The sequence below is a fragment of the Pocillopora damicornis genome, chromosome 8, assembly GCF_964200805.1.
Source record: "Pocillopora damicornis chromosome 8, jaPocDami1.2, whole genome shotgun sequence".
In the NCBI taxonomy this organism is placed as follows: domain Eukaryota; kingdom Metazoa; phylum Cnidaria; class Anthozoa; order Scleractinia; family Pocilloporidae; genus Pocillopora; species Pocillopora damicornis.
Window position 1 is genome coordinate 7367457 of NC_142677.1, and position 21186 is coordinate 7388642.

Consider the following 21186-nt stretch of genomic DNA (forward strand, 5'->3'; position numbering starts at 1 on the left):
AACGCTTATCGTAACAAATCAGATGAGATTACTTTTCTTTCTTTTCACATTCACTCCAAGCCCACGTCGGGGCATTCTACCACAAGAAATACATAAGATGCCGTTCTTTAACACAAAAAAACTTTTGTTAGCATCGGAGAAATTTTACCTTGTCTGTTTCCGAAAAAAAAAAGGTAAAAAGTCACGTTTTGTTTGAATTAGATCATTTGTTTTACGAAAATAAACAATCCTGTCAAATTTTCCTACGTGTGTTGTTTAATACGCTGTAGGAGACATCCATAGAAGAGTTACAAGATATAAGATAAACATAATTTGGAACGACTTAATTAACGTCTTGACTGTCTGACTTTTAACTTTATCCAAACTTAGACTCCAAGTACATCTCCTCTGAGATGAGATTGTGATAAACCTGACAGTCCTCTTTTTTTAATAGCGGAGCCCGCAGCGCGTGCAGCGAAGCCTCATAATTATAGAAAAAATAGCACTAATCTGTGAAGCCGAGAAAAATTTGGTCGGTATTCGACGGTAAAACCGCACCTACAAGCTACTGCTTCTAGCTTAAGTGCTAACTAGATTTCTGGATCAAATCTAACCATTACGTACATAGAGGGAAAGGGAGTGGCTAATGCGCATGCGTGATTGCGTACGTAATTCCATTTGTATGCATTAGGAAGCACTTTTTAATGTTGCAAAGTGAAAAAGCCAAGGAGATAGCAAAGGAGCTTGTTTTTATTTCTCTGAAAGCTGAGATTAACAAGTTTTTGGATTAGCAAAGTCCTCATTGACAAGACTTTCGCAAGGTTTAGATATGATTTCATGTAAGTTAAGTGTTGTTTCCTGAGGTCATAATCTTGATGTTATCATCCTTAGAGCGCACTGAAGTTTCCATTTGAGATAGAAAGTATACAAAAAAGCCAAAGATTATGATGTTTTTTTAAAGGAAGACCACGAGACAGAGCAGGATCAGGGACCACAGCAGCGTAGTTATGAGGAACAAAACATGAGAATGGAATGAAACGCCTGATGACCGCAGAAAAGCTGCAATAATACAAGAAAAAAAGTCAGAATACGCCTTACATACACACTGCGGCAACACTTATAACACAATCAATTGATCACCAACGAACAGATTAAATTTGGCCTTAAATAGGTAAGTATCTGCCACCCCAAGTTTACAAGGCTTATTTCCTTATGACAGATGATGGCCGCAAAATGTCTTTGATCTTTGGATACGTGTAGGTTATTGAATGGGCTCCGTCTTCATACAACCAAGGAGTGTATGCATAGCCAAATGGCTATCATCCTAAAGCTTTGAATGTGTGGCTAATAAATGTCCATCTTGTCACAGTGGCTAGACTTGGTGTGAAAGCTTACAATTTACCTCCATGGCCATCAGAGTACAATGCCATCTCATTATATCCTATCCCTTTCCTTCCCATTCTTCCTAATTCTATCCTTTCTGTCGAAATATTCCATTCTGTCCCAACCCATCCCATTCTATTTCAATCCAACCACTAACCTGCTTGACACATTTGGTTTGGGCTCAGAAGAAAACCCTTCTTGCACAGACATTTTCCTATCTGACAATGTGAATTTTCGTCACACTCTGGAAAGCAAATTTCTGAGGACAATAATAACAGGCTTTAATTGCAGTATTGTTTGTTTACAATGGGCACCAAAGACACATATATAAGCTTGAGCTTAGTTATCTCAGCTCTACGGCAGTAAAAAAAACTCCTTTCCAGAGGTGAAATTAAATGTTAAACATTACCTGAACAAGTTCCATCGGATTCTTTTCGATAACCGCCTTTACAGACACATTCATAACTACCATTTAGGTTCTTACAACTTGAAAACTTAGGGCAATCGTATCTCATTTCCTCACATTCATCGATATCTATGTAAAACAAAAAGGACATATATGTAAATTTCCATGCCCTTCTGTTTTAGATTGATTCGTCTTTGATATAAGTAACTAAATCGAGGAGGAACCCTTAGAGAATATTTCCTACTTAGAGCAAATGGGTCGATCTGTCACTTCAATAGAGTGACAGGCAGTTAAGTTTCCCCTGAACTTGCTGAACTTTGCAGAAGAGAAGAATACCATAGGTCCCTCAGGAGAGGAACCTCATATAACACTGACAAGTAGAAGGCTTTTATGCTCCTTGGAATTGTACCATGAAGTCAGAGGTGAAGGATAATTACTGAATATTTAAAGCAAAAAAAAAGATCCTCGCAGGTGGACTGCGATTTTTCGCAATTGCATAGAAGAAGCCGGAAAAAAAATTCAGGGATTGACGGGATTCGAACCGGTGCCTCCTAGATAATAGTTGATACTGCAACAAAGGAAGTTGGTGAATGTGTCCTACCCAAATAGTATCTGGGAATCTCCTCAAAGAGTTTATTCAGGATTCTTCGATGCAATTGCCAAAATTGCACTCCGCTAGCGTGGATTATTTCTTTGTTTGATTCTTATCCGCTAGTTAAATTAAAGTTATTTCATTTCAACTTATTAATAAAAATTTATGAAACAACATTTTCCACGTCACCTTGGATTTAGCTTAGTGGGTGCGTAGATAGCGAAAGAGTTGCATTCAACCGAGAAGAAGCATTGGCACTGTTTTTATATCGTGCTCTTCACCTAATCATTACCTGTACAAAACAATTTGTCTGCGCGATATCCTTGGTGACAGCGGCAGGAGTAGGATCCAAATGTGTTTGTGCAAATCATATTGGATTGACACGAATGACTAATTGTGCATTCATCATTATCTGCGAGAAAGTATATAGAAATATCATGGTAAAAATTTTGAAATTCTTCTTAAACACATAAACACGCGTTTTATTTGAAATCGATATGAATGTCGAACAAAAATTATTTATTCTGAAGATTAAAATGTGCAATGTTTCTCACCAAAACATTTCTTTTCTGTTTTATCATAGGAAAATCCATGCGGGCATTTGCATTTGTATGATCCAAAAATGTCCTCACACTCTGCTACAACACCACATAAGTCTTTTTTCTCGCATTCATTTATTTCTACGATAACAAATGTCAATAGATAATATAAGTGTATTGAGTCAAGTATTTATAGAGGGTTGAGCGCTCTAATTGGCCATTCATAGCAAAGCGGGAAAAGCAAACAACACATAAACACTGTATTGGAAAAAACTGTGCCCATGGTCATGGGTAACGCCTTTAGCTTCGCCTTCGAGCCGTATTCAAGGCCTCAAGCACAGTGTATTACCATACGGACCTCTTCCCGGCCGACTAAGCTCATTTTCACGATAAAAGAGATTCTTGAAGTGTTTTATCACATTCATAGCAGCTTGCTCGTTTATATTAGAAAGTCACATAAACCAAAAGTCACCGTAACAGTTTTTTCCACTGTCCTCGTCACTCCTGAAGCCAACTTCACAGTTGCAGTGGTAAGATCCCCGAGTGTTTGAACAAACGGAGTTTGAACCGCAGATACTTTTGTCCAGTTGACATTCATCTGTGTCTAAAAGATGAGGAAAAAGAAATTAAGTTATCAGTTACCAACTTGAATTAAGTACATGCGGCTGAACAATTAAGAACGGCTTCCACAATTTGGAAGAGTTCAACCGTTCTTCCCACCTAGCTTAGCCGGGAGTAAGCTCAGCGGCTGAATCACTAAGCGAACAAAATTAAAAACCGAAATGGCTATGAAAAGTTTGAGCCAAGCGCGAGGCTATCTAAGGTTAAGTTCTACGGTAATCAGAGCCTGTTTCGTTTTCAGTTTTGTTGTTGTTTTTGAACTGATAACTTGTAAACAAGAGAGTGCTCTCTTGTTGCATATCAGGGTTAAACGGAGAGAAGAAGTAGTGAGCTGGAGCCATTTAACCGCTTGCTACTTGTAACGATTGAGCAGGTAGTACAAAAAAAGAATTGCCATTTCTAGAGGAAACAATCTCCAACTCACTGTTCTCTTTGTTAAATAATGATGATGAAGACAATGTCCTTACCAACACAGATCTTGCCGTTGAAATGATAGCCTCCTTTGCAATCACACAGGTCAGTACCATTGAAATCTTTACAAATTGCATTCTTTTTGCACTTGCCATTGGGGCAGCGAGGTAGTTCTGGTATGATAGAGAAATCTTGCTAAATTCAATTCCATACGCTTGAAAAAAGCATTTTCAGAATAAGTATTATCATTTAATTAAATTGAGCCTAAACAAATGTTGTCAACGGGTATGAACCGGTTTTAGATCTACAAAAATCAGCCTATAGCGGAACCTGTTGAAGAGATGTTGAATAGCAATGATGGTCGCTTAAGGGGCTAAATAACTGCGTTCATCTTAATCTCATAAAGAGCTGGTGACAGCCTCTCTTACTTAAGCAGGATTTGTAGCCATCTCCACCGAGTCCATGGGAACACGTGCACCTATAAGAACCAGGGGTGTTAGAACACGTGCTGTCCACGTGACAAGAGTTTTTCATTGCGCATTCATCGATATCTAGAGAAAAATAATAAAAGCGATAAGCTTACAAGGGTGACAGACGCAACACTAGATTTCTATCTCACAAATATATATATATAAACAGAGTGCTGGTAAGTGAGTAACCGATCCTCCTTGATAAAATGCCATTCAAGCAATGGAGGTGCAATGGTTCAGGTTATGACGAGACCAATCCATTTCTTACTTTTAGGAAATATTTGTGAAATGATAACAATGATTTGGTATGGATACTGATTGTGAATTCGTCAAGAAAGTTTTTCTATTTGTTCGCATCACGCACGAAAGACCATCCCTTTTTAACAACGCCCATCCCAGTTCTTTCGAGACAAACATGGAAGGACATGCAATTTAACTTTTACACTGCGATCCAACCGATTGCAAGTTACACGTCGCATTCATTTTGCAAGAGGTACAGAAAACTAACCTTTACATTCAAATTTAAGGCCACTTTTTTCCAAAACATATCCACTCTTACAGGTGCAGTTGTAAAAACCAGGTGCATTGACACAAATGGATGTATTTCCACATATGTTTGACATCGGTTTTTCGCACTCGTTAACATCTGAAATTGGTTAGAGGTTAATTATACAATTCACCGAATTTATTGGTTTGTACATTTAATGTAATACAAAAGACATGATTAAGGAAAGGTCGGGAGAGAGAGAGGTAAAGAGGAGATAGAGAACACAGGGGCGCCACGTTAATGTTCTTATAGCTGTAAGTAGTTTGCACTTGTCATCGACATCAGCGCTTCCTGATTGACAGAACCAAATCAGTACATCAGAGTTAAGATGTCGAAAGCAAATAATCACACCTCTCTCAGCCTTTATGCCACAAAGACTGTCTACCCCCTACCCAAGATACGTTTTTTTTAAACAGCAGCCGGAGAGGTATTCCTATTTGACTTCAAATAAGAGTAAACGTCAGAAATGTTTCTATTTTCTTCTTTAGATGGCATCGAAAAACTAAAACATGCAAGTTCGTCATACCTTCACAATGAAGAAGAACTCCTTTATGACCTAACAATGGATTAAATCCGTATGAGCACTCACATATGTAAGACCCAAAGGACGTATTACAGAAGGAGTTATTTGCAGCACAGGCGGGAATACATTCCTTTATCTCTGTCGATTCAGAAAACCAAGGACATGTTAAAATCGTGCAATAATGAAGTATGGCAAAATTTGACTAAACAGTTCAATGAACATGAGCAGGTGGGCTTCTTTTGAACTATTCCGCAATATCAGGTAAGCTTTCAATTCTGACTTCACATCTGCCGAGACCTTTTCATTTAATATGGTGGAAAAAAACCTGACTTTACAAACCTTGCAAAATCAAGCCCAATTTTACAGTTTTTACCGTAAACTAAGCTTCACAACGAGGTTCGAACTGGTTCTAATCAATATTTGATATAGGAAGAAGCTTTTTCTGTTCTTACATGTCTTATTACCCGACGAAAGTTTAAAAAACTCTTTCCCATTTATTTTCTGCAGTGAGAACACCAACACAGAACCAGAAAAAGATGCTGAGCCACTAGCGGACGTAATGCACGAGTTAATTCGACTTTTCGGGCTGTTGAGTGACGCTCTTTACACGCCGTGCCCTCTCTTTTCTTGAATGAGAGGCTACTGGTAATATTTTGTGGACTAAGTACGAGACTGAGGATTCGTCTTTAGCCCTTTTTCCCGGAATCGTTATCGATAATGATGATTGTAAGATAGATATTAGTTGATATAACCATTTAAGTTTTATATACATAAACATCTTCACAAGCAGAGAGAGATCAATATCAACATGTTACTCCAATTGTCAAAATGCAACGGAATCGCAAAGACTAACTGAAAGTGTACTTGTTGTACAAATCAAGACTTTGCCCAACTTTTTACAGTGAACAAATTGTTTTGGAGAATTCAGGTATTAAATGAATGAGAGTTACATTAACATATCTAATGGTAAACAAACACCTCACGATTCTGACTTTTTGAGATACTTTATGTGAAAGAATTATGGGGTTACAAACTGGTTTGTAATGTTTGCGACTCACAAAAGCGTTACACAGTGTGCCTTTTGGTAGAGTTAGGAAAATCTGGACTGCGCTAAGATCCAATCAGATTTCAGGATTCGTTACCGTGCGAATAAAGCAAATAAATTGAATTTCATTCATAGGACATCCTCTATCAAATTCGATATATCTACTTTTGGGAAATAAAAATAATGATAATGATACTAATACTTGTACTAGTAATAATATTATAATCGGTAATAATCATCATTATAATAATAACAGAGTAAGAGAATTACCTTCACATTTGTTTGTTCCAATCTCTCGGAATCCATCAGGGCACACACACTCATAGGATTTCGTCCCACTCACACATTTGAAGTTTTTTGGACAAATATTCGGTCTTTTACAATCATCAATAGCTTGGATAAAAAAAGTAAAAAATTTGCAATGGATTATCAAAATGAAATACCTCTGGGCTAGGTTTTGCCCCCTAAAAAAGTGTGTGGTAAATTATTAAAAGGTCAAAATTATAATATATTATGAGTTTCTTTTGGATGCAGGTTATTATTTGTTGTTAAGTATAAATAAATTTCTGCTTGTTGCTGTATCTCCTTCTGTAAAAGATACTGGTACATACCAGACATACTGCAACATGTAAAAAACTAACTGAATTACAGGGTTGGCCCTGAAGTTGACCTCTTGTTCAAGAGAAAATCTTGGTTTCCCATCGGAATTTTATTCTTAGGCTTGCTGTCAAAACGGAATCTATATTTTAGGTGCAGATCAGGGAGTAATTTTCAAAGGTGAATCTTGAGGACAATGGAACAAATAAGTTTTAAAGAAGCATAAATCTATTGCAACCAAGGATGCTCTATTGTTACCTAGCAAAGGACCATTGTAGATTTCCACTTCACGGAACTGAAGTTCCAGACGTTTGTTCGAAAGGGCAAGGGTAACGAACCTTGCTTTGATATTTTTGCGAAGAATTATGGTCTGAACAGGCTCTCTGGTTGGAGAATCCAGAGTAGCTACATGGCGTCCTTTCCCAAAAGCATTTTCACCAGCATCTGTTAATGATAAAAATAACCTAATATCTGCTTCAAACTGACGAATTTCTCGGTAAAATGTGTAGAAATTCTCTTTCTTTTTTAAATTTCAAGTAACAATTTTTCTCTTCCGCTCTCCCCTTTGAATTCCTTTGGTATTCACGCACTACGCGCGTGATTTCACAAATTAGCCAATCACGTTAAAGAAATCGAAATTTGGAAAACTGACGTGGACACTTTTTGCTTACTTTTAGTTTGTTTTTCGCGGAGTTTTAGTTGTTTTTGAGGTGTAGTTCGAGTAAATTTGTTACTCATTTACTTGGAAATTTAAGAAGTTTAGGATTTTTTATTTTAGGCAAATGTTGTGGTTTATTTAACAAGTTTATTACATATTTTTTATGGAGTTTGGACTCTAGTCTCTTTTTTCGTGAATGGATTTTTTACATGGTGCTGAGACCTTGGAATTTTGACTGACTGAAGAATTCACTCTCTCTGGAAAAATGGCTGATGAAGAATTGATAAAGAAGAGAAAGATCCGAGAAGGACATAAAGGATACGTTACGACGACTTTGGAAAAAGTAAAAGCCTTACTCGATGAATTTGAACCTACTCCCGTGAATCAATTGAAAACTTATCGGATTGCTCGTACGGAAAACCTCAATGTCCTTGACGACGAAATTCTGTCTGTATAACAGAAAAGCAACTCGAAGATGAAATCAAAGAAAATGGAAACTTCAGAGAATCTTTTCATCAAGTAATAGTGCAAATTGACGAAACTCTCAACGTAGTTGAACTGGAAGAGGCCGGAAATACAGATAAGCCAATTCCTCTCTCTAAGCCTAATTTGCCTACTAAAAGTCTTGCAATCGGAAAGGCAAAACTGTCGAAGAAATTCTATGGTGATCCCATTTCCTTCAATGCATCCTGGAAATCGTTTGCAAGTGCTGTCGATGACAGCAGCAGAAAATTTCGAGTCAGCCAAATCCATTCTGAAGGATGGATTTGGGCAACCCTGAGTAATCATTAAGGCTCACATGGAGGGATTAGTGAAAGTATCAGCTGTACGAGTGGACAATGTCTGAGACGTCTACGCCTTTTTTGCGATTGAGTTGAAGCACACGTTCAAGCTTTACAAGCTCTAGGAATAAATTCTGCATTGTATGGGAAGCTTTTGATTCCCCTTCTCATGGGAAAATTACCATTGAATATGCGCTTGATAATTTCAAGGGCCGCGGATCAACCAGAATGGGATTTGGTTGTTTTACTTAAGGCCTTCGACCATGAAACTGAAGCAAGAGAGCGATTGGGGGCTGATTGGAACAAACCCGACCGATCCTCCTACCTCAAAGAAGTATTTTTCAGTGCCGCCAGAAAAAGGTGAAGAGTTTTCGTCCGCCTTAGTTCTGATTAATCAGTCTGAGGGATCTGTAACCTGTACGTTCTGTGAGTAAGGGCACCCCAGCGCGAGTTGTGGTGTAGTCACCGACATCGAAGCCAGAAGAGACCTGTTGAAACGAGAGGGCCGCTGCTTTATGTTTACATTGCAACCATTTGGCAAAGAATTGTTCTCAACGCAAATCATGCCGCATTTGCTCAGGAAGACATTACATGACAATTTGCGGTACAGCCAACAGCAGTCGCGTCATTTCAGAAAATGCTGCTCATGGAAGTGTTGTAATGAACATCAATGAAGCAAATCGCTGAGAAAACAGATCAATCATAGGGGGGCTATGATTCAAGAGCAGATGTCCTAACTGGAAACGATTTCTATCAGTCTTTCTTCGTTGGAGACACGAAACGGGAGTAATCAGGTCCTGTGGCGGTGAAGACGAGTCTTGAATGGGTGCTATAGGCCCCACACACCAGGTCAGATACTAGTATTCATTTGATTACAAGCCAAACCTTGCGGCTAGACACCTCCTCACGACGACACTGTTACCGAAAAGAGAATTTATGACCCGCTGCTAGAACAAGTGAAAAAACTCTGGGAGTTAGAAGCTATCGGTGTGTCAACACAAGAAGAGACAGTGCATGAGAAGTTCTTGGATACTATTCACCTTAACAACGACCGCTATGGAGTCTCTCTTCCTTGGAAGGAACAGCACGCATTATTACTGGATAAATATGTCCGAGTCGTATTTGGCGTCACAAGTTCTCCTTTTTGCTGAACGCAATAATCAGACACCACGTGATTAAGTATGAAGCTAATGATTCTCGCCCGGCTTCTGTTCTAAAACTTCTAAGAAAGAACCCTAGATTGTTGAGGAGCTTAACCGCATCATTGAAGAGCAATCTTCGTGGGGAATAATCTCCGATGTCGATCCTGATATACCAATCCAAGTTGGTGACGTTCATTATTTACCGCATCATCCAATTGTGCGAGAAGATAAACAGACGACTAAAGTGAGGATAGTCTATGATGCATTCGCCAAGTCTACTGGTCCAGCGTTAAACGACTGTCTTTATGAAGGTCCGTAATTACTTTCTAACATACCCAGTGTTATGATACGTTTCAGATACCACCGAGTTGCTATGGCGGCCGACATTTAAAAAACCTACCTAATGGTCTAGATCAAAGAAGCTGGCCGAGATGTTTTGCGCTTTCTTTGGATAGATGATACTGATAATACAAATCGAAACATTGTTGTGACACATTTCAACCGAGTCTTATTTGGCGTCACAAGTTCTCCTTTTTGCTGAACGCAACAATCAGACATCAAGCGACTAAGTATGAAGCTAATGATCCCCAGCATTTGAGCTCTACAAAAAAGCGAGATCAAGAATGAAGGAAGCTAGATTCAATTTGAGAGAGTGGATGTCAAGTTCTAAGAGGCTGATAGAATGGATCGACGAAGAAGAAAGAGTACCAGTTAAAAAAGTGGTTCAGCTATCCGATGAAGACAGTATGTATGCGCAGACTCAGTTTGGAGTTCAAAGTTGTTCCGCATTCGTTTCAAGCGAGAAGAAAATTATTCGATTGAATTGGAACATTGAAAGAGACATTTCGTTTTCCGATTTGACTGGCTGGTGGAATTCGCTAAAGAACTAATCTTAAACAAGCGCATTGTACTCAAGGTTGTGGCCAAGTTGTACGATCCTCTTGGTTTGATTTCACCCCTGTTCATCACAATCAAGACACTCTTTCAGGATTTATGCAAATTAAAAATTGGTTGGGACGACCCTCTTGACGAGGAACTTTCTTTGAGGTACTCGCAATGGTTATCTGATCTGTCAAAAGCTGAATGCATCCCGACCCAACGATGTTATCTTCCACACGAGAGCGTAATTTCACTTCAACTACACGGCTTCGTTCAGTTGTCGATGAGTAAGTCAAGAGTCGTATGACTTGCAAAACAAACCTTTCCCAGGATTGAGCTCTTAGCGTCACTTACACTATCCAGGTTAATTACCCTGGTCCATTCAGCCCTACTTCCGTTGGTTAAGATTAATGAAGTATTTTGCTGGACAGATTCCACTACGGCTCTTCACTGGATCAAGGGGGTGTACAAAGAATACAAGTAATTCGTTGAGAACAGAGTCAAAGAAATTCGTCAGAATGTGCCGCCCGAAGCTTGGAACCATTGCCCTGAATCTCAAAATCCCGCAGACTTGCCCTTCCGTGGTATGGGATCAGATGCGTTGAAACAGTCACAATTTTGGTGGCATGGTCCATTTTGGCAGGTGAAAGAAAAGAAGATTTGGCCCTTCATCGGAAACTCCCACGAGCCTTAGAGCTTACTTTGAAGAAATGCGTCTGAAGGACAAAAGAAAACCTACCTCTGGGCTTCATGTAGACTCTTGGATGATATCGTTGACAAGTATCTTCGAACCCCAGAAATACGGAGACTTTAAGAAGCTGACACGTCTAACAACACTGGTGCGATTCCATTTAACACCAAGTTCCCCATTTTCCTGCCATCAGGTCACTACCTAACCGTTCTTATCATTCAAGATTGTCACAAGCGAGTCCTACACAACGGAGTGAGAGAAACCTTGGCAGAACTAAGGTCTTGATTCTGGATTGTGAAAGGAAGACAAGTCGTTCGTAAGATTCTTTTAAAATGCGTGGACTGCAAGAAGATGGAGGGGACAGCATTTTGCTATCCCGCCGACGGCGCCCCCACCTCAATTTCGTGTGGAAGAGAATCCTGTCTTCACTAACACTGGACCGTTGTTTGTTAAAGTGGCTCTAAAGAGAAAGATGGTATGGAGAAGTTCTACATCGTGTTTCACACTTGTGGAAGTAGCAGAGCCATTCATCTTGATGTTGTACCAGACCTGAGCACGAAAACATTCATTACAAGCTTTACACGTTTCATCCGCAGACGAGGTATACCAAAGGTAGTCGTGTCAGAAAACGCTCAAAACCTTAAAGACTGCTGCTAAGTTCTTATCATTCCTCTTTGAGTTACCAGAAGTTCAGAGTTTCTCCTTGAATCACAAGATTAAGTGGCGATTCAATTTGGAGTTGACGTATGACAAGCTTTTGACTGCAGTGGTGGAAGACGATACAGAGGAACCCCTGACGCCTTCTCATCTGTTGACAGAAAGGAGACTTCTGTCCATCCCTGACGAATGTGCATTCGCTAAAGAAGATAAAACGGAAGTCCAACTCCTCACCAGAAGGCCGCGTTATTTGTCTAAATTTCTAGGTCAGTTTTGGAACCGTTAAAAACGTGAGTAGGTGGTGGATCTAAGACAGCACCACAGGCCAGCGTCGCACAATCAGTTGCTCAGTTGTGATATTGTCACCGTAATGGAAGAAGGGAAGTCAAATCGTAGTACTTGGAAATTCGGAAGGATTTTAGAGGTGCATCCTGGAAACGATGGTTTCGTACGAGGAGCTACTGTGGAAGTTGCTTCGAGCACTGGTGAAAGAAAACTTCTGAGAAGACCCTCACAAAAATTGTTTCCGTTAGAAGTTCGAGAAGTTGGGGGTAGACCGGAGGCAAACACTTGGCAAAGAGAGGAAAGTAGAGGAGGAGTGCCGCTATCACAGGAGAGGTTAGAGGACGAGAAGTCCATCAGTTTCTTAAAGAACAAGAGGACTCCTTTTAAAGGAAAACTAATAGAGAGAGGAAGACTCCCTTTTGTTTTCTTTTAATCTCAAGTGACAATGTTTCTCTTCCTCTTCCCCCTTTGTATTCCTTTTGTATTCACGCGCGGCGCGCGTGATTACACAAACTAGCCAATCATGTCAAAGAAATCTAGCTTTGACATTGGAAAACTGGCGTGGACATTTTTTGCGTACTCTTAGTTTGTTTTTCGCGGAGTTTTAGTTGTTTTTGAGCTGTCGTTCGTGTAAATTTGTTACATCTTTGCTCGGAAATTTAGGAAGTTTCGGAGTTTTTATTTTAGCCAAATTTTGTGGTTCATTTAACAAGTTTAATACCTATTTTCTGCGGAGTTTGGACTCTAATCTCTTTTTTGTAAATTGATTTTTTACAAAATGCCTATTAATAAGTTAACTCCGAAAAGGGAAGCAATAAAGGATAAGCTATTAAGATGATCGATTTGCAGGGGAAAGCCATGGTTACTCACCAGCTTGAATTTTTAAACCCTTGAGGTGTTGCGGTTTGTAGCCTGTGTCTGTCACAATGCGCACCAGATGGATTTTGCATAATGCTATTAAATCAACCGACCACCATTTTATTTGTTTCGAACGCGGTTTGACCCTAGTGGAGAAGGGTTGGTCTGAAATGGAAAAGAATCAACAGTCACTCATAAAGTTACACAAAAATTTCTTTGAACAATAATTTTGCAACAGTTAAAGGAGATTGGCCGAAAAGATTAAATAAAATGTCTTTGATGCTAGATTAGAGTAAAATACGTCTATCTCGAGTTTATTTGACTCTATGTAAATTTCTCCTGGTCTTTTTCTTTTTAATATTGCTGCACTCACCAAGTTTCTGATCACAGCCTCTGTATGATTCCTTTTCATTTGTCGAGGACTTTGTAGGACGCTTTCCTGCCAGGTTAACTAAAGGAAATGAACTTTTAAGTGTGAGTAATACAATCATCGAACGCTAAAGTTCTGTCTAAAACGTTGTATGAGAAACTTGATAAAAATCAATGAAGAAAGCGTATTCTTACTTATCTTCATCGGGAAAACCTCCACTTCACAGAGCTGTATATTATCTATATACTTCGATGGCCATCTGATGAGCATTCTACTTCCAGTAACTGGCTGATTACAGTCAAAGTAATTTCCTTTTCTTGCCCCATATGCATTCGTAACAAAACATACTTTGGTATCTAACAACAAGTAACATATTGAATAATTCCGTCAACTTTCAAAGATACAAGCATAACGACAGGTCGAATAATTTTGAAGCGGATTTGCCTCGTTTTCGTAACTCTTGGGGAATAAATTCTTCGAGGATGGTTCAAGAGCATTAAATTGACCCTTAAATTTAAATTACTATTCTTGACATCATCGCTGTTTTTTTTTGTTTAGTAGTCATCCAATATCGCGTATGGTCAACTCGAAGGTAATCTTGGATGATGTCATGCCCTTTGTAGCTCTACAATAGGACACAATACATACTTGATCTTTTAGAAGCTATTAATTGAGAAGAACGAACGAGAAAAAAACACCAAAAAAAAAGGACAAAAAAAACAAACAAAAGGATGGAATAAGTAAAAAAGAATACTTACCGATATCAATTGACGTATTTTTCCATTCAAATTTGCCGTGAAATAATATGAAAACACGCGCCACTCGAACATTTTCTCCAAGGTTCACACTCCAGAACCGGTCCCTACCGGTTTTGGCTTTAAAACACGTGCTTGCATCTCTGTCGATAGCAAAACGACTCGTTGCAGGGCCATATGACTGTTGCTTCGTTCCGATAATGTTTCCTGTACATTGAGAGTAAATTAGTTGGATACAAAAGCTATCGCAGCCAATCAAAGACCTCAGAGAGGTCTTTTTCTTCAACAAATAGTTTTGAAACGAGGGTTAAAAGTTAATTGCGTGGTTTGATGGGTGTAGGTCGCCCAAAAATCAACTATTTTCAGATGCCGTATTAATTCGATAACCGCCGCATTTTAGAGCAGAAATATTATTAAACGTCGCCCCCGAATAAACTCCGCGTCATCATCCGCCGTTCATTCGCATAATAGACTCAAAAAACACACAGCAGACTACCATGGTAATGATATAAAGGTAGGTGGTTGATCGCTATTAGCCTGGGACTCCTTCGAGTGTTACATCGAAGAAAGCATGTCCAGGTATATCCAGGCACCGAACGTTTGCTGGAACAAGCTGTTCAAGGCCGCTTGAACTGAAAAGTCTGATGAATGGCTGAGTACCGTGGGAATTCACAAAGAAACAGTTGCTGGAAATTTGAAAGCAACCCTGAGCTTTGGCAGAGTTATCCACAGAGGTTGTCAAAAAATCCCTCTCAAAATGCACGTTGAACCTTCCAGCGGACTGGTCGAAAGGCGATACGCTTCCCTGTCTTAAGGACGAACAGCCTTGTAGCAGTGGACGATCAATGCTTCGATTGTAGTTAGAAATTCTGAGCGGACCTTTTTAAATGTACCAGTTCTGATTTCGAGGAAGCATATCCAAGATTACATCTTTTGAACTAGGATGATGGAGAGGACAGTGACATTGAAATTGAGTTAACTTTATTCACTTTATGAATTGCATTAGTATTAACAAGCAAATTGTGAAACTGAAAACGACATAGAAAATGACAATCACTAAAACAAGTTCCTGTCTTTAAAAACTACAATGGGCATTTACCATACTATTGTTTTCAAGAAATGAACTGGGTTTTAAATAAACGCCGCACTTGAATAAAAGCCGCACTCGAATCACGAAAAATTTAATAAACGCCGCGATTTTTAATCAAATAAATATGATTCACTAATTAACTTTTCGACATCGTGCGCTTAAGTTATAATTCGAGTCAAGTGAAGAGTTGCTAGTCTGTTTAAGTCTAAGTAGTTAGTACGGCCCGAGTAGCATAGCTCAGTTGTGATTGGTTAGTTTTGATCCGTCGGTAAAAATTGCGCATTCCGTTCGGCGTGTTCGTCACTTCAATGTCGTTAATGATTGAGTGCATTATGTATGTAGTTGTTAACATCTGTTTGGAGGAATAAATTCATTGGTTGATAAACCAGGCTTCCAAGGTCAGTTGTTGAAAGCAATTCGTGCTACCCTTCAATGAGTCTTACACCAAGTGGCAATACTGAAATGCTGTCAAAATCAGAGGTGATCTGCTTCAATTGATTGCCATGGCCGTCGTTATTCAAGGCTTAAAAAAGAATATGTCAACTGTGGTTCTTACCATATGAGTTAGCGTACACTTCAACTTCACATAATCGCAGCACTGGGGCTTTAGTAGTTATCTTGACAGAATTTCCAAAGACATAGAGTTCTGAGTTACATCCATAGCTCGTCTCTTTGCCGTCAACGAGCAATTTCACAACTGCGCATTTCATAAAATGATTCCCGTCACCTTAAAAAACAACAATATTTGATAAAGAAAAACAGGGGAAAAAGATAGCACGGAAATTACTAAAAAGGGGAATTCAAAAGTTTGTACAAAATGAAATGCTAAATTAGTGAGTGAAGAACGATATACTTCAAAGTGATTATCATTCGAAAATTTTAGTTTGGAGTTTAATTATACCGCCATTGTTCACTTCCTTTTTTTTCGAAATGGCAGTCAGCTATGCATGTTCCTGTTAAAGATTATCCAATGCTAACATATCTGTTGGCCGCTTCAGAGACATATTTTCTTGCCTAGCTGGTCCCACTTACTGACAATTTTTTTCTTTTGCGTCTTGCGCCGGAATATGCTTTACTCCCAGCGCATTTGCTATTAAATGATATCATAAACCCAGGTGTTGTCATACCTACGAAAATTCCCACGTCTTTCAGGCCGGTGTTTCTTTTTTTAGTTTGCTTCTCTGCAGACTGAATTCGAACCAAAGACACAGGTTGTAAGTCACCAAGATATACAATCAGCCATGGTTTGTCTTCTGTGTGGGACCTGAAACACGTCCTAGGATCGCCATCCACCACAAACCGAGGAAAAGCCTCTTTCTGTTTACATTTCTCCTTTCCACATCCCTCAAGATTGTCGGTCGAGGAAGCAATCACTTTTTTCAGTAAGGCAAGATTCTGTTTGCTATGCCATATCTGTGGTGGCCGTCCTGATGACAGAATTAAGCGAAGTCAATTACATGGTAGTGCAACTAGAGTAGTTTTCTATTAAGTGTCGAAAGCAAACCATGTTGACTTTGGTTTTGCTTGACTTTGCTCTTTGATTGGTCTAGAAAACACGCGCACGTTCTTAACCAATTAGATTCAAAACTAGAACCAGTCCTGGTTTGAACACTCGCGTTTCCCCGCGTTTTATGCAGTTTGGCCAGTTTTTACTTTGAGCTCTCATTGGCTTTTGGTAATGTCGTCCTTCGCTCCGATTGGCTTTTGTGATTACTTTGGTTTGAGTGTTCCGAAACTCGTCTGAAACTGCTTTTTTATTATTGTTATTATTATGATTTCTATAATTATCATCATAATTGTGATGATGGCGATGTTGGTTATTGCTATTATCTATTGGCTCCCCTTTTCACCTTTAATGCATTTCTCTCCAGGTAATACATAGTTCTCAATGGGAAGTTTTGTAGAACTCGATGAGACAAAACCAGGATTACACTTGCAGTAGTAAGAGCCAGGAGGAAACAGTGGACTTATGAATTTCGTGTCACATTTTGATCCATGTAAGTCGCCACATTTGTTTTTCAACTGACAAATGTCACCTGTGAAGAAAAAATGACATTGATACATGTATCTGACTGACTCGCTTGCCTTCCATTCTTGAAGTCTATGATATGGAAGAACAACAATTAGAACAAGAACAAAGTCAACATTCGACCAGCTAACTATGTATTTGGAACAAAATTTAGATTAAGGCATACTTAGCAAAAAAAAAAAAAATTTAGCGGTCGCAAAGTTCTATAGTCAGAAGGAAATTAGTCACCCACTGAGGGTAGTTCGACTGTGTTACACATGTATCCACAATCCGGAATCAAACGATCGATGTTCTTGAATCCAGATGTTTGCTTAGATATGTTGAATCAAAATAAAAAAGAAAAGCGGTTGCTATATAACACATTGATTTACTTATCTCTACGTACATTTACCTTTCATGCGCACATCAATTCTGATACATTGGAAAGTATGGTTTCTCTTCTCATTTGACAAAGCTATTGAAACGTTATAAATATGGAACAAAGTTAACCATGCTATCATATCTAGAGTCGATTGAATTCGGGACGATGGTTGATTAGTGATGTTGATGAAAACCCACACCCCTCTCTTGAAAAGCGCCACGTAATAGAACAAAGCTGGTAAGGAATAACCGTGCGATTAGTCGTAAAGATGTCATTATATGAACTGTGTATCTGTAAAAAAAGCTGTGCAATACTCCTCTCGATACCCTTTTGATGTATTAAGTAGCCTCCATAGGGATTTTTGACCTAGCGAGATCTGGGTGCGAACATAGCGGGAGCTTTAAAAGTGTCGACATGAGAAACAAATATGGTGGCTTGATACGATTGCACGATTGTTACCTGAAAAGGTGTGTTAAAAGCAGTTTACAACACAATACGGTTTTTTTGTGATGGAATCTAAGGTTTCCAACAACTGCTCCTGTGATATTCATACGCCTTCTACGCCTGAAAGAGAGGTCAACCGAAAAGAAAATACCGCGGGAAAGGAGGTTGCCAAAGGCGACAGATTCGAAAGGCTACGTATGGTCAGATACTGATCTTAGCGAAGTTCTATTCCATTACGCAATGTTTTGCGACAAAGAAAATAGGGATCTTTGAGTAAGATTTATTGCTTCAATGAAATTTCCTAAGATTTGCTGGACCGTTACACATATTTGTGCCCTTCCTAGTGCCTCTTAATGAAAAAAAAAAATCATACCATCAAAAGTTAAGATTCAGGAAGAAAACACAAAATTGCAAATTTCACAAATTGTGAAAATTTTGGGAGATTTCACCCAAGCAAATTGAAGGAAAACAAAGGCAAAGCCAAATTATCGCTGGCGAGTGTCTCTCTTCGTGAAGCCTCAGATTAATAACGAAAATCATTTTGAAAATATCTACTATAGCAAACGATGGTTCGAACCTTGCTCATTGTTTTTTGATGACTTTTAGTGACCTTGAAAAGCGAAAACATAAAAATTTTCTAAAAAAAACAATACGCTGGCGCGTCAACATTGAGCAAAAACCCTATGGAGCCTCCTTAAACCAACAAAAGCAACGTCACATGTCAGCTTGGCTCGTACCTAGAGACATCCTTTAGGATCATATCAACCTCCCTTTACCCTCCTTCCAGCTTGCCCCTATCAATACACTGTCACGTTCTCTCCACTATTGAACAAAAAAATTTTTTCTTCATCATTATGATCAGCAACCAATAGAAGGTAGAGGAAAAGTATTAACTCGAGCTCAATGGCCCACTCAGCTGGAACTTATCCTGGTTTTCATGTAGCATGAAAACGACAAGGAGTATTACTATTCCCCCCTGGATGGGATCCAGGGGAGAGTCTATCTCAAGGTTACCCCCCTAGTATTTCATCTGGTGTCCCTGACAACTCGCTGGTACCTATTTATACTCCTGGGTGGATAGAGGCATTGTGGGAGTAAAGTGTCTTGCCCAAGAACACTACACATTGACCCGGCCTTCTCGCCCTGGAGTCCAGTGCACTACATGACCGTCAGGCCTTTGCTTTTCCCACACAGCAACCAATAAGGGAGATGAATGGTTCCCTTACTTGTGTAACGAGTTTTGATCGTGACCACTCCAGTGTAGTGAGCCTTGCCAACAGCTCCTTTGATGTACTTTTGTTTACTTTTGCCTCCATTTGATGTACATTTATCCTTAAGGCTGTCTTTTCTCTGCTTCATAGGGATCAGTACCGCAGCGTTAAAGGTGAGGCTTTCTGTTCTTGGTGGAAGATCGATTACAAGGTCTTTTCTATCCACTCTTACTTTCCGAAGAGGATTAACCAAATCGATCGCAGCGGAGACCTCGTCTGGTGAATGATCTCTAAAGTTATATTGACCTTTCTCCAGCATCTCTTTATCGTTCCGATTGTTGTTAACAAGGTACTTTATGTTTTTGTCCATTGCATCAGCTAAAGATGAATAACATTACTATAATAGTGTAGATGTCAATTGATAGAAAATCTACGCATTCAGCTGCAACTGTAAAATTTTGGTAGAAAATTGTTATTAACAAGGTACTTTATGTTTTTGTCCATTGCATCAGTTAAAGATGAATAACATTACTATACTAGTATAGATGTCAATTGATAGAAAATCTACGCATTCAGCTGCAACTGTAAAATTTTGGTAGCGCTTACCATTCAAAAAGACTTTTACGTCACATAGTTGGAAGTAGTCTTTTGCTGCAATAAAGACATATCTTCCCAGCATTGGCTCAGCACAGCTGAACGAGGTGGGCGTCAATCTCGGGATGCGACGACTTTTGAGACACAGTGGGTTGGACGTAAGATTAGCATCTCTATTTCCTATAAAAATGTACAATTTAAGCGCTAGCCATGGCTATCCATTCCATTTACAATTTTTTTTCTTTCTGTATTTTGATTTGTTTATTTATCTTTTTATCTATTCCTTCATTTATTTATCGATTTTTTATCACAAACCTTGGGTGGCTAAGATTAGGCAGCCTTTGAAATCGCAGTAGTTACGTGTGGTATGAACACTCTTTGAATTTTCACTCTAAAATAGATTGAAGAAATCCCATTGAAAAGTCTCTTACCTATTCTAATGTCAATGTTTGATAGATTTTTTTTACTTTTGATTTGAACGTTCTCCACCCATAGATTCTTCCCTAAATCAATTTGCAACCAAGGGTTTTTGAACTTGTTTAAACTTTCAAAGCAGGTTTCTTTCCCGGGTTTATCGTCGTCCACCGCTTCACGAGCGTCGCCGTTAGACTGATGACTTTTCAAGTTGGTTTGTACTGGTCTTTTGTAAGCAACGTTTATGTCTAAATGTGAAAATGAGAAAGTGTTGTGAGTATTCATGCTTCGCATTTATTTAGTAAGCTCGAAAAAGTAAGAACTTCTTTAGCCTTTCACACACGCAGATCATTGTTACCACAAAGTCACAGATTATGAGGTATTTTTGTTAATGCAAGAAGTTATCAAGCGAGGACTATTTCTTTCAGAAATGGGAAGAAGACAAGTACTTTACAACTTGGACAAAAAGGGTTTCTCCTCCCTTCCCCATCTCCCGGTCAGTAAATTTTCTTTAAACTTGATTTAAGTCGACCAGATTTGTATGTAGAAAAAATTGACAAATCAAACAATACAGGACCTTAATGTGATAATATTTCGAACTGTGTTTATTATCCTACCTTTGGAACTTGCTGTTTGCAAAATTTGTAGGAACACGAGACATAAAAGACCAATGACAGCTGCTTTCTTCATTGCAGCACGATCTGTGTTCGAAAACCCGCTACGTCTCCTCGGTATGAAATACATCGGGCGATTGATTTTGCTGAACTTTTCCTAAAATCCCTTTTCAGAAGCCAGAATTGATGATTATGACGTCAACAAGTAATTTACTGCTCTAATTATACGCGAGCGCGCG

General features: G+C 39.0%; 1 protein-coding gene and 1 pseudogene across 1 annotated transcript; one reads left to right on the plus strand and one right to left on the minus strand.

The window, feature by feature from the left end:
- Window positions 1-710: 710 nt before the first annotated feature.
- On the minus strand, window positions 711-21144 carry LOC113680213 (uncharacterized). Its single transcript, XM_089180098.1, has 24 exons — window positions 20951-21144; window positions 20351-20581; window positions 19932-20099; window positions 19341-19703; window positions 17701-17763; window positions 17131-17316; window positions 16408-16707; window positions 15837-16007; window positions 14194-14397; window positions 13630-13791; window positions 13439-13516; window positions 13078-13230; window positions 7372-7557; window positions 6787-6909; window positions 5475-5609; window positions 4910-5047; window positions 4360-4482; window positions 3988-4104; window positions 3372-3503; window positions 2915-3040; window positions 2653-2772; window positions 1772-1897; window positions 1520-1621; window positions 711-1038 (listed from the first exon to the last, which is right to left on the minus strand). Exons 1-24 carry the CDS (start codon window positions 21075-21077, stop codon window positions 935-937), a joined length of 3738 nt encoding a protein of 1245 aa, XP_089036224.1. The 5' UTR covers window positions 21078-21144; the 3' UTR covers window positions 711-934.
- LOC149041213 (uncharacterized) lies at window positions 8037-8805 on the plus strand (annotated as a pseudogene).
- Window positions 21145-21186: the final 42 nt, after the last annotated feature.

Excerpts from the sequence above, each read along its gene's own strand:
- LOC113680213 (XM_089180098.1), bottom strand. The coding sequence starts at position 21,077 with ATGTATTTCATACCGAGGAGACGTAGCGGGTTTTCGAACACAGATCGT. Across the intron at positions 3,504-3,987 it reads CAACGGCAAGATCTGTGTTG|ACACAGATGAATGTCAACTG; the intron begins GTAAGGACATTG and ends CTCATCTTTTAG. Across the intron at positions 2,773-2,914 it reads AACAGAAAAGAAATGTTTTG|ATAATGATGAATGCACAATT; the intron begins GTGAGAAACATT and ends ACTTTCTCGCAG.